Below are 13,469 nucleotides of genomic sequence, written 5' to 3'. Positions count from 1 at the left end.
TCCCTCCTGACTGGAGGCCCAGCAGTCAGTGTCAGCGAGTCAGACTGCCAGGTGGTGTCAGGGGTAGGGGGGCAGAGGACACAGTCCAGGCCCATGAGGGGCCATGCTGTCCACAGACCAGGTGCTGCGGTTGAAGGTGTGCCTCCCCCCACTCCATGGGGCAGACCACTGTCCCCTTACAGATTGTTACCAAGTTAAGTCCTGTGGACCCTGCTTGGGCCCTAGCCTGGCCGAGGCTCTCTGCCTCAAAAAGGAAGGTTTCCTTTTTCCAAGCGGGTTCAAGTAGGCGATTATGAAACCAAAGCCAAGACCAACACAGCACAGGCTTTACTCAGAGGTCAAAGAACAGAGAAGAAAGCAAGTTCACAGCTCAGCTTCTCGCCCTCTGCAGAGAGGGATTTAATTCTCCAGAGTAAAGAAAAGGAAGAGGACTGAGGCTAATGCTGGGGAGGCACGTGCATTGGGAAGGGGAGAGGAAGGCTACCTCCTTTTTACTGTTTAGGTTCTTCCTGTCTGGTCACCGGTAGATGTGTCACTGAATACGATAGATCAGTTCAGTTCAGTTCAGTCGCTCAGTTGTGTCTGACTCTTTGCGACCCCATGGACTGCAGCACGCCAGGCCTCCCTGTCCATCACCAACTCCCAGAATTTACTCAAACTCATGTCCATTGAGTTGGTGATGCCATCCAATCGTCTCATCCTCTGTCATCCCCTTCTCCTCCCACCCTCAATCTTTCCCAGCATCAGGGTCCTTTCAAATGTATCAGTTCTTCGTACTAGGTGGCCAAACTATTGGAGTTTCAGCTTCAGCATCAGTCCTTCCAATGACTATTCAGGACTGATTTCCTTTAGGATGGACTGATTGGATCTCCTTGCAGCCCAAGGGACTTTCAAGAGTCTTCTCCAACACCACAGTTCAAAAGCATCAGTTCTTCAGCGCTCAGATTTCTTTAAAGTCCAACTCTCACATCTGTACACGACCACTGGAAAAACCATAGCCTTGATTAGATGGACCTTTGTTGGCAAAGTAATGTTTCCGCTTTTTAATATACGATAGATAATACAATAAAATCAACATACAATGAAACTCAGGGTCTGCTGGAGGTCAGAATAGGTTGCCATCTTGGTCCTAGCTGGCTCCATCTGGTTTTCTTTCTTTGTAGCTTCCTTTCTTCTCTCTGGACCCTATGATTTAAAGACTTCTGTTAACTCTTGCTAAAAGAGGTGCTTGGAGGGTTGTGAGCAAGGACACCCCTATTAAAGTGGGTTCACGGGTTTTGACCAAGGGCTGCAGCAGCTCTGACAACACAAGGGAGAGGCTGAGAGGGCAGTCAGTCTTACACCTGCCCTGGGCCCATGGCCAGATGTGGAGGTGGTTAGCATGGGGCGTGAGGTCAGGGGAAGTTCTATGTTTACAGGGAAGAGGTGAACGTGGGTCTGCAGCAGTTTTGCAATGAACAATTCTCACAAACACACAGCATTATAAGAGACAATGCAGGGAAAGCTCTCAGAGAAGCAACTTCCTGAGAAAATGCTGAGCACATATTTATTGGTAACTTATCTTGTAATCTTTAACTAAGAGCAGTAAAGCAAGACAGAGACCAGAATGCAGGGATTAAGGAGGCTTCCTTCTGGAGGTCCAGAGGTAATCACACGAGAGTCGTCAAGAAAGGTCTTTGAAGATAAGGGGGCTTGTTCCGCACGCAGAACAGCATCTAACTAATGCTGACAGGTCAGCCAGAACATCTAACTTAAGGGTGGGGGAAAGAGATCAGGAAGAGGGAATGAGTAAGATTAAATTCCAGGAGACATTTCTGAGAAAACAGTAAAACTTGGGGTTCCCACATGGGTCCAGACGCAGACTGCCTGAAGACCCTGCTACAGAATCCCTGACTTTTCCTGTGGATACTGGGTTGGGGGAGGAGGGATTCAGTCAGCGAAGCAGACATCCAGAGCTCTGGATGCTCATATGGGGAAATGGGGGCACAGCAACAGGGGCTCAGCCTGCAAAACCCCAGAACCACTCCCATCAGCTCCAGAGCCGCTCCTGGAGTACCAAGGAGAAGCGGGTCTCCCACCTACCAGATGTGGAAGAAGAGGTGGAGTCTGTAGGGCCACCTCACCTAATGGGAGGGAGGCTTTAGATCAGGGCAGGCACTTCCCACCAGCTGCATGAGCTTCCTGGGGCTGGGAACAACATAAGCCTGTCCTCTCTCAGTCTCGGACACCAGACATCTGAGATCAAGGTGTCCCAGTGCAATGCTCTCTCCAGAAGCTCCAGTGGAGAGTCCTTCCTGCCTCTTCCAGCTTCTGGGGTCTCCAGGCATCCCTGGGCTTGTGGGCCCCTCCCTCCCATCTTTGCCTTCACCTGGTGTCTCCTCTGTGTCTCTGTCTTGGGGAGGGAAGGAGCCTTGCTCTCATGGTCCTGCCTCAGTGGACTTGGGGATGGTGGTGCAGGTTGGGGTGCAGCAGCCCCAGGATCTGTTCTGACAGATGCTCTCTTTCTGTGGATAAGTCTCCCCTCACTCCTCTATCCTCCCTAGAGACTCAGGAGCCCCAGCATCGGGTACCTCCGCACCAGGACCCACCCTAGGGAATTTCTCAGAAGCAGGGACTAGGCCTGGGGGCTGAGGGGAGGAGGGAGCTGGTCTCTTTATGATGCACCAAGGGGGCTAGGATGCCTTGTACCCAGGAGGGCCTTGGACTCGGCTAACTACCACTGGGATCTCCTGGCCCTCCCTGGTAGAGGGCCCCATGACACTCCCCCGAACCTGCTTCTGACCCCAGCTACAGAATCGGGGATCCAGAGACCCCCTCCTCAGCTTCTTTTTACATGGAGGCTCCCAGAAGTCCCTGAAGCTGTTATACTCAAGGTGAGTTATGGTGAAGGATGAAGATTAAACTCAGTGAGGACAGAGGTGAGCACGGGCTCAGCAGTTGTGGCTCGTGGGCTCTGGAACACGGGCTTCTCTAGTTGTGGCACACGGGCTTAGTTGCCCCAAGGCATGTGGGATCCTACTTCCCCGACCAAGGTGGGAAACCTCATCCCCTGCCTTGGAAGGCAGGTTCTTAACCACTGGGCTACCAGGAAAGTCCCTAAACTGTCATTTTAAAAATTTCTTTCTGTTCAGCTTGAGTGACTCCCACTATGTTCTTCCAGTTCACCATCCATTCCGCTGTGTCATCTAATCTGCTACTGTTTTCTTTAAGTGCATTAGTGATTTCATTCTTCAGCTCCATTGGGTTCTTAATATCGTCTCTGTTAAACTTCTGTGTTCACCCAGCCTTCTCCAAAGATCACTGAGCATCTTTATGATCAGGACTTTGAGATCCACTGGGTAGACTGTCATCTCCACTTCACTTAGGTCTTATTTTATCTTGTTCCATTGTTTGGAAGACATTTCTTTGCTGCCTCATCTTGCCTAGATCTCTGTGCTTCTTTGTATGTTATGTAGGTTGCTTATGCCTCCCTGTTATGGAGAAGTGGCCTCATACAGAAGACACTCTATGGGGCCCAACAACACTCCCGTCAGGTCACCTGTAATGGAGCTGTATGGTCTATGGGAACTCTATGTGGGCAGACTATTGTGGGCACCCCAGCAGGCAGGACTTGGCCTTGGCCTGGGTGGCTACTGGGGATTGAACCCATGCCCTTCACCCTGTGGAGTTCCAACCACTGGATCACCAGCGAATTCCTCACAATACTACTTTTAAGGAAAAAACACAGGGACAAAGATATTGGGTGTACGTGCTGAAGAAGTCTGGGGCGGCAGACAGCAGGGGTACATAGGGATGAAATAACAACAGACCTCAAACCCTCAAAACAAGATCACAGCAAAGTTCACATACGGTCAGGCATCAGGTATCACTGTGAACCTTGATTTTTGGACAAATGGATATATGGATGAGTAAGGGGGCACTTTGGAGAAGAAACAAAATAGCATAGAAATCAGCTACTTCCAGAGACTCAAGTCAATTGATTCCTTGTCTTCTCCTTCAATCCAGGACATTAAAAATGATCTACTAGTACCCTTCCTCTTTAACTTGGAGTCTACATGTAACTTCTCCCTTCAGTCTCTTTGATCCATAATTTCATTCCTCAGTACCTACAGAAATATTTACTCATGTACAAAAACACATCTAAAGGTACTCATTCACTCTGCACTTTAAATAGTGAAAAAATGGGAATGCCCTAATATTTACCAATATGGGAATGGAAAAAATATAGTATATCTATTTATGGAGTAAATGTAACAATTCAAAAGAATGTTTTCCATTTACATACAGACTTGGAAACTTCCCTAAGACACTATTATGAGAAAAAACAATGAGCAGAATAATGTTTCCAGTAGAATTAATGATGTAAAAATTATTCATATCTGTGAATATGCATGCCAATGCCCAGAATAAGGCCTAGAGGGATCAATACATTTTACTACTCTGAATAGGGTCCCCCTAAAATTCCCACCCACCTGGAACCTCAGAATGATGAAATAAGCCATGTGAAGGTGAGGTCATGCTACACTGGGATGGCCCCTAACCCATGGCTGGTGTCCTCGACTAACACACGTAGGGAAGACAGCGCGTGAAGATGGAGGTGGAGGCCAGAGGGACTCAGGTCCACGCAGGGGATGAGAGCAGGGCTGGCACGACCAGGCGCCAGAAGAAAGGCAGGACAGACTCTCCTTCACAGCCTCCTGGAGAAACCAACCCTGTGACACCTTGATTTCAGACTCCAGCCTCCAGACTGCAAGAAAAAAACACAGCTTCTGTGGCTTTCAGCCAAGTGCTTTATGATAGCTTGTGACAGTAGAGATAAGAATATACACACACCTGCTTAGCAACAGTTAGCACTGAGGAAGAGGATCTGTCCATGACGACATTGTTTGGCTATTATACGGTGAGAATTTACTCTCACGTGGCTAAATTCTTGCCAATAAAAAGAATAAATCACCCTCATTTCAGGTTGGAGGTTTCAGCTCTGCCACTTACAAAATATGAAATCTCGAACAAGTCGTTAAACACGTGAATGACTGAGTCACTTCCTTTGTTGGTGGGGGGTGTCCACACACTTCTTCCCAGGTTGGTGCAGGGTTTCCCTTCCCTGGACACCCCACGATTCACATTCTTCCTCTGACACGGCTCCAGGGACTGTGCACGCCTGCCCACCCATGCTGCCAACCTGTCTCTAACCCATGTCACCCGCAAATCCATTTTACTGCAACACCACTAAGTGTTCCTTTCCTTTTTGAACACTTTCCAAAAAAAAAAAAAAAAATCCTCATTACTTATTAAGCTAGACCCAAACTTCTGAGCCTGGATCAAGATCAACGTGCTGAGCCCCACCTCCCTTCCCTCTGGGTGTGTGGAGGGTCCTTGAACCCTGAGCCATGCCACTGGGTGTGCTTCTCCCTGTAAACAAACTGTCCTCATTCTCAGCCCCCTTCCAGCCTTCAGGCTGCTCCTGTGGGTGCACAGCAGAAGCATTTTCATTTATTTTCCTTTGAATTCCTGTAGCACAGACCCTCAGTACCGTGTATTTTAATCAACCCCCATTAAATTAAAAAGTTCTTTTTGAGAGAAAGAATTGTATTCATTACTGTCTGGCATACCATTTCACAGAGTAGGTGATCAATACGTATTTATCAAATAAACGAATAACAATTACAAAGCACTTGAGTTTCATGTAATTGATACGCATTTAAAATTTTTTCTTTTTAATTTTTGGCTGTGCAGGGTCTTTGTTGCTGCTAGAGCTTTTTCTTGTTGCGGCGAGCAGGGGTTACTATCTAGCTCTGGTGCACAGGCTTCTCATTGCAGTGGCTTCTCCTGTTTCGGAGCACAGGCTCTAGGGCACGTGAGCTCCGTCCTTGTGGCTCCTGGGCTCTAGAGCATAGGATCAGCAGTTGTGGTGCACAGGCTTAGTTGCTCCACAGCATGTGGGATCTTCCCAGATCAGGGATCAAACCCATGTTTCCTGCATTGGCAGGTGGATTCTTTACCACTGAGCCACTAGAGAAGCCCTGAAAGTTTTTAAAATTATAAACAGAAATGATATACAATCAGTACCTATCAGTATAGTCACATTAGCTGTAGAATATTGAAATAATTCCTGACCACAGCCCTTTGTTACCCGACTGCCTCTTGCTACCAGCACTGGCCTGGTCTCTCCTCCCCTGGGAGCACCCGGACTCTGCAGCTCCCAGCTAACAGATCACTGCCTTGTGCAGCAGGAGCAATCCAGACCATGAGTCCACCAGTGGCTCCCATTCTGACCGATCCAGACCTGTGTAGTGTCACTGCTAAATATTTTAATAATCACCACTTATTATAAATAAAATGTAAACAGCTTGAAAATGGTGCCTCTCCTCACTGCAGGATCTCTTACAATCTGCAGAGACAGGAACAGAAAAGGAAGATGATACTCTGTAGGTCTCTGAAGGTTTAGGGAGCATCCATTAGGACTCAGTCTTCACGTAAAACAGGAGATAGGCAGTCTCCCGCCTAGAAAGAAAAAAAGTGCAAGGGCATCACTGAGACGAAACATTCAGAGTTCATTACTACATCATTACTTCTTGATAGAACACCCATCAGAAAACTTCCCGGTTTACTGGATCAGGTCTTCATCAATCTATCAGCTCAGGGCAGACAAAACTGGGGACCAGGGTAAATAACTATTAGCTAACATCTCAAGCAGGGGTTGACAAACTATGAGCCCATGAACTTAAGTAAATGTAACTGGAACAAAGCCACATATGCTCACTCATGTACCACCAGTGGCTGCTTTTGTGTTGCAGAAGCAGAACCAAGGAGCCGAGACACAGACTGTGTATCCCAGAAACTGAAACATTCACTCTCTGGCCTTTGACAGAAAAAGTCTGCCAAACCCTGATCTAAATAACGGGGGGTCACTGACAACCAAAAGATGACCAAGTGTATATCTAAGAGTGTATCTAAGGGAGATGCTTAGAAGAAAAGGAGAAGCAGCAGGTAGCAGGGGGCGGTGGGGGGGCAGGATTTCAAGCACAAATTTCACCCAATTTATCAGTTTCCAAGTGAAGACCTACTCGTGCGGCTGGGTCCACGTCCCACACCACGCTTAGTGTGCAATGACACCTCTAACCCAGAAGCTCTGCAGAAAAAACCTGCAAAGTCTCTGCTTTATCTCTGCCAAGCTTTTTCCTCTCCAGCCTCCCCTCTATGTAGTTACTGATTTTCAATAATATATTTACTGTTATTATTGACTAAATTCAAGCCTGCATACCAGACAACAGAGGAGGACAAGAGTGATCCTTGCTTCCGAAGAGTTCATGGTTAACGTGAAAGAATGTTATGCAGGTGAACAATGACCAAGCAGCGTGGTCCTGGCTGTGAAGAGGTGAGCACATGATGGAAAACACCTGAGAGGCTCCTGCACACCTGCCTGAATGGTGCTGGGAAGGCAGTACAAGGCAGGTGGGCATGAGCAGAAGCACGGAAGCATGAAGGTGGTTTGCCTCAGGGACAAACTAGGAGAAGGGACAGCACGTGCAAAGCCAGGGATGGTGTGATTGTTTGGGAGCCTCAGACACTTTAGCACTGCTGGGTCTAAACTGCAAGAGGAGGACTTCCCTGGCAGTGCAGTGGTTAAGACTCCACCTGCCAGTGCAGGGGACACGGGTTCCATCTCTGGTCTGGGAAGGCTCCACGTGCCATGGAGCAGCTAAGCCTGTGCACTACAACTGCTGAGTCTGCAAGCTCTGGAGCCTGTCCTCTGCAACGAAAGAAGCCACCACAGTGAGAAGCTTGCACACCTGCAACAAAGAGCCCCCGCTCACCACAACCAGAGAAAGCAACGAAGACACAGCATTGACAAAAATTTTTCTTAATTAACTTAAAAATACATATGTAATTTCAAACCTTTATCTATGAAAAAAATTTAAAAAATAAACTAGGAGAGGAGCAGTGCAGTGGATGGGGCTGAAAAACGAGGCTGAGCATATTCTCTGGGCCTCCAAAGGTGAGTGGCAGCCCTTTCCTACAGCAACAGATGCCCTGAGTGAGTTCATGGGACCCACGACCCAGCCTTCCTCACCAGCGGTAGCTGTGATTCCCATAGGTACACTGGACATCTTCCCAGGACACCTGCAAGGACAGAGACAAACCAGGTTAAGTGGCCAGAGAGTGATGGTGCTGCCAGCTGCCCTCCTTCCCCTAGACAGACCAGTCTGACTACTCCCAGGCCTGGTCACCCAGTGACAGGTGCTCGGCACACCAAGTCCCTCAGGTGCATTGTCTACACTTGGTTATGCTGGGCCCAGATTTTGTAACTCTTTCTAGAGCTTCTTGGCTTCATAGGTTAGTCCAGAGCACAAGGTTGCAGGGCCCTGAGCTGAGAATTCCAGAAACCGGGACGCTAAGCTAAGCAGACCGTAGCAGAGCTGTGAACCAGACGGGGCTCCATGCAGTAAAGGGCTTCAAATTTCACAAAGGCCCCCCTGCCACAGAAAACAGGATCTTAGTGTGTCTGGGTCACAATAGCCTTCCAGTCCTGGCTCAGAACCCATTAGCGATGGAGAACCCACGGCAAGAGGCAGTTTGGGAGGACGCTTCTCACCCAAGAAACATTGGAGTCGTTGAAGCAGAACCATTCTCCATCTTCAGAACTCCGGATGTAGGCACAGTAGTGACCATAGTCAGCGTTCCCCACGTGGGCGATCACAGCAAAGAGCTCATAGTGCCCTCCACACTGAAGGACACAAGGATAAAGGGACCCCCATCACACCTCCTCTTCCGACCCTCTGCTTCTCAGTGCCTTTCTGCCAGGCACTGGTGCGCCCAGGGCCCCAGAAGACCATCTCTGACCACAAGATGCTCATACCTAATTACAGCACAGCTGTAAAGCGAGGTTTCACACCAGGTTTACAGATAAATCTGGGAAGCAGTCTCTACCCCAAAACAAGAAGGAATGGGCAGTTGAGAAAAGCTCCCCAGAGACAATGTGCTTAAACTACCCTGAAGGATCTGTGGAGGGCATGGTGGTGGGGGATGGGGTTGAGGGATGGGGCAGGGGTGCAGGGACCCACTGAGGCCAAGTCAGGAGTCAAAACATCCCAGCAGCGGCAGCCTTGGAAGGCTCTGCGCAGAGGAGCAGCAGCATCAGATTTGTGTTTGAGAACACCAGAGTGAAGGCATATGAAAATGGCTTGAGAGTCCAAGTGAGGCAGAGTCACAGCTGAGAGCGGAAGAAGTGGGGAGAGACTGACCACCTGCAAGAAGCACCACGAAATGACAACAAGCATTATAAACATGATAATTACTAGCTAGCTTCCAGCATTTGGCTAAGTCTTCACATACATTACTTTTTTTATCCTAAAAGTGAACTAATATTTTATTTTTCCATGATTTACATACAATATTTCCTGGGAGCTCAGCTGGTAAAGAATCTACCTGCAATGCAGGAGACCCCAGTTTCTGGGTCAGGAAGATCTCCTGGAGAAGGGAACAGCTACCCACTCCAGTATTCTTGCCAGGGTTGCAAAGAGTCAGACATGACTGAGTGACTTTCACTTTCAAATACAATATTCTTCTACATATTACATCATAAAGCACCCTCAAAGAAAAAAATTACTTTGCATTGTGAATTAAATGTTTCTTATTCCTCCTGACCAATTAAAGAGTCATATCTAGATGCTGAGTCTATAATTTTTTTCTTTAGAAACCTAAGGTTCATATGCTGTAAGAAAAATAATGAGCATAAATATATAATTTATGTGCTACAATATTAATACCATACTTGAATTGTTATATGATAGGTGATAGACAAATGTATATATAATGTAAAATTTGAAAAGTGATATTTCCATTAGCAACACACTCAAATATTTTATGACATACTTGCTCAAGTGAACTACTTCAAAACAAGCTTAAACATTATTATTCTGGTTCTTTGTTAGATTTGTATTATTTATTGCTTTGCTAAAAGTTACAGCTTTTTATGATTTTACAGTGCTTTTAGCAGTCTTGTGATGACAATTTTACTAACTGCAGACATACTCACACACCTATGCTGTATATAAAAAATATGCCTAAATATGTTTAGCCACTGAGAGAAAACTGTCTTCACATCTTTCATGAGAAGTGTAAGAATTAGAAGCAGGAAATACTTTGTACTTCACTTAATAATACACCTTCAGGGACTTCCCTGGTGGCACAGTGGATAAGAATCCAACTGCCGATGCAAGGGACACAGGTTCGATCCCTGGTCTGGGAAGATTCCACATGCTGCAGATCTAACCTGCGAGCCACAACTGCTGAGCCCGGCTGCTGTAATTACTGAAGCCCACGCATCTAGAGCCTGTGCTCCACAACGAGAGAAGCCACCACAATGAGAAGCCCACTCACCACAATAAAGAGTAGCCCCTGACCTCCACAACTAGAGAGAGCCAGTACAAAGCAACAAAGACCCAGTAAAGCCAAAATAAATAAAATTAAAAAAAAAAATAAGATGCTATGGGAACTTCCCTGGAGGTCCACTGTTTAAAATAATAATAATACATCTTCAGAACAAGACATTCAAGGCTCATAAGACAATATGGTACGTCTTCATATAACATGATGCATTCTGAAATGGATTTTGCATCTGATGAGAGCTAATGACTAAATAGGATTCTATGTTTAGAGATAAATGTGATTCATATGCACTATTTCATTTAATATCCACAACGAACCTGTACACAGGGTGTTGGCATCAATCCCATTTTGCAGACATGGAATCTGAGCTCAAGGAGTAGAGTAACTCACATCAGATTCAGAGCTTATCAAGAGGTGGGACCTCCACCCAAGCCTGCCTGGCTCTGAGGCGCCAGCTTTTGACTGCAGTACTGAGGAAGTGGGGGACAGATTTGTGCAAAGTCAAGGAAAAACAGTAAGTCACTCGGCAACTGATGGATACAGTGGGGAGGAGTAAGTAGGGGGCACTGCAAGGATGAACCCCAGATTCTTGGCTTGGAAATTAGGAAGATGTTGGTGCTATAAAGTTACGCATGGAACAGAGGTGTCTGGGGATGAAGACAGCGAGTTTCTCAGGACTCAGCTGGAGGTGGACACCCTGGTTTGGGGATCAAGAGTGAGACCTGGGTAGGGGACAGCGACTCGAAAGTCCTCAGTTTCAGATGATCGAAACCATAAGAATTAATGAGAAGACATTTGAACAATGGGAAGAAAAAGGAATGCGATGAAAATTAAATACCAATAAAAATGGGCAGGAAAGGACCCAGAAGCAGAGAAAGAAGCCCCAGGAGAGAGGCCTGGAGGAGACAGATTTGAAGCAGAGCAGAATCAGTAAGAGAGCATCATGGTAAGGGAAAGACCAGCATAGTCACCAGGTTTGGGGTAATTAACCCTGCTCCCTTTGGTCTCAGAAAAGCTAGATAAGAGATGATTCTCTGTGAAAAGGGAACAGTGGTGAGAGTCTTCATTTTGAGCAAGATCTCCACAAGAGTCAGGAAAATTGTACTTTTCTTCTCAATACAGTCAAATAATGTCCCTTACCTGAGACTCTGAAATGGGATTATGAAGGGGAGAGGATGAGGGTGGTACAAACTGTGAAATGAAAATATCTTCTGCCTATTAATAAACAAGGAATGTCACAGCCACCAGCGATTTCTGGCCTCCAAATGTGAATGAGGGCTCCCCAAAACTGAGGTCCAGCAGATGCTGCCACCCCACAGTGACTGCTGTTGGGGGGAGGTGATGCAAGAAGCCAGGCAAACGAGGAAACAGGATTGGCTGAGGTGCTCAGGTCGCTGAGCTGCACATGAAAGGAGTGAATCCAAGCCTAGAGGCTTGCACCCATACACAGAATGCCAAACTCCTTAGCTTCATACCTGATCTGTGATGTTCAGACTGCCTGCTCCCTCCATTGCAAACTTGTATGTAGACTGACTCCCTGGTGGCTCAGATGGTAAAGCATCTGCCTGCATTGTAGGAGACCCGGGTTTGATCCCTGGGTTACAAAGATCCCCTGGAGAAGGAAATGGCAACCCACTCCAGTACTCTTGCCTGGAAAATTCCAGGGATGGAGGAGCCTGGTAAGCTACAGTCCATGGGGTTGCAAAGAGGCAGACACGACTGAGCAACCTCACTGGTTCACTGCCCTCCTGCCTCCTTGGAGCAGTTTTCTCAGAGCTACTGAGACACTGTCTCTGGGACTCTGAGTCCTAAATATTCCCACCAAATAAAAAACTCTCTACTTTCAGGTTGTGACTGTATTTTTTAGTCGACAAAACAAAGCTTTGTCCCTAAAAGGGAGGGCTCAAATCATTCTCTGTTCTCACGTGAGGACATTACGCTGGGTTTTTAATATTACTCTGGGGCAAACTCTGGATGGAACTATCAGTTTATAGGAAATACAAGGAGAGAGGAAAGCGCCAAACAAGACCACCAGCCAATTCTGGACGTACATAAAACCCTTCAAACAAATGCATCTCAAGGAAAAGAAAAGGAGAGAGAACAACAAAGAAACAGAACCTATGGAAGAAAGAAAGGCCAAGGGAGGGAGGGAGCAAACTGAGGCAAATGCAAGTGTAGACTTTATGTGGATCTAGATTCAAACACAGCAAACAACTTACAGGACAGTCAAGAGATCCACATACCAACTGGATATTAGAGGATATTACATAATCATGAGATGAAACTGGTCATGTTTGGAAAAAGTGTGCTTCTTCTTTAGAGAGACATGTGCTGTGCGCTTAGGTGCTCAGTCATGTCCAACTCTTAGAGACCTCATGGACTGTAGCCTGCCAGGCTCCTCGGTCCATGGGGATTCTCCAGGCAAGAATACTGCAGTGGGTGGCCATGCCCTCCTCCAGGGGACCTTCCTGACCCAAGGATTGAACCCAGATCTCCAGCATTGAAAGCATTTACCGTCTGAGCCACCAAGGAAGCCCTAGAGAGACATAATGAAATACTGGCAAATGACATGCATGACATCTGAGATTTGCTTCAAAATAACCCAGTAGAGGTTTGGAGAAGGAAAAGGATGGGGTACAAATAAAGAAAGACTGGTTGTGAGTCTGCACAACTGTTTAGGCTGTTGGTAGATAGGGAGACATTATATGTCTCACATGTCTTTTCAAGGTAAAAGAATTTTAAGATACTTCATTAGGTAGGCTGTGCAAGTGGAAATAAGGAAACTAGAAGGAAAGAACAGAATCCTATGCCCCAAACAGGGAAGGAAACCCTATTATAATAGGAGCCAATCAAACACATGGTCAGGCCTCAATTTTTCAAAAAAAAAACACAAACCCATAGTTCTAGAGCATGGATAGTAAAGAGCTCAGGGGAACAAAACAGACAGTCCAAAAACTGACCCATGTATATATGGCAATAAATGTAGGATTTTAAACCTATGGAGAAAAGATATTTATGTCACTTTTCTCAGAATCTCCCGACAACTTACTAGCTCGAGACAACTGGATTCAACTTTA

The 13,469-nt window shown here is 46.6% G+C and overlaps 1 protein-coding gene and 1 long non-coding RNA gene across 5 annotated transcripts in view; both read right to left on the bottom strand.

Annotated features, from left to right (window-relative positions):
• Positions 1 to 304: 304 nt before the first annotated feature.
• On the bottom strand, positions 305 to 1,221 carry LOC147372477 (uncharacterized). Its single transcript, XR_015164878.1, has 2 exons — positions 1,081 to 1,221; positions 305 to 983 (listed from the first exon to the last, which is right to left on the bottom strand). It is a non-coding gene; the product is annotated as an uncharacterized LOC147372477 (long non-coding RNA).
• A 4,350-nt stretch (positions 1,222 to 5,571) lies between these two features.
• Positions 5,572 to 13,469, bottom strand: part of USP18 (ubiquitin specific peptidase 18) — a 30,380-nt gene continuing 22,482 nt past the window's right edge. For all 4 annotated transcript variants that reach the window (XM_086404039.1, XM_086404038.1, XM_086404040.1 and 1 more), the window contains 3 exons: positions 8,597 to 8,728; positions 8,075 to 8,124; positions 5,572 to 6,504 (listed from right to left, as the gene is read on the bottom strand). In XM_086404039.1, the coding sequence (XP_086260165.1) occupies positions 6,459 to 6,504; positions 8,075 to 8,124; positions 8,597 to 8,728 (228 nt within the window). In that variant the 3' untranslated portion in view covers positions 5,572 to 6,458. The remainder of the gene's footprint in view (positions 6,505 to 8,074; positions 8,125 to 8,596; positions 8,729 to 13,469) is intronic.

The sequence above is a fragment of the Bos grunniens genome, chromosome 5 (assembly GCF_055505025.1).
Source record: "Bos grunniens cultivar Pamir isolate PY7600 chromosome 5, Bosgru_T2T1.0, whole genome shotgun sequence".
NCBI classification, from domain to species: Eukaryota; Metazoa; Chordata; class Mammalia; order Artiodactyla; family Bovidae; genus Bos; species Bos grunniens.
Note: the sequence above shows the minus strand (reverse complement) of the source record. Positions and strands in the feature narration are given on the sequence as shown.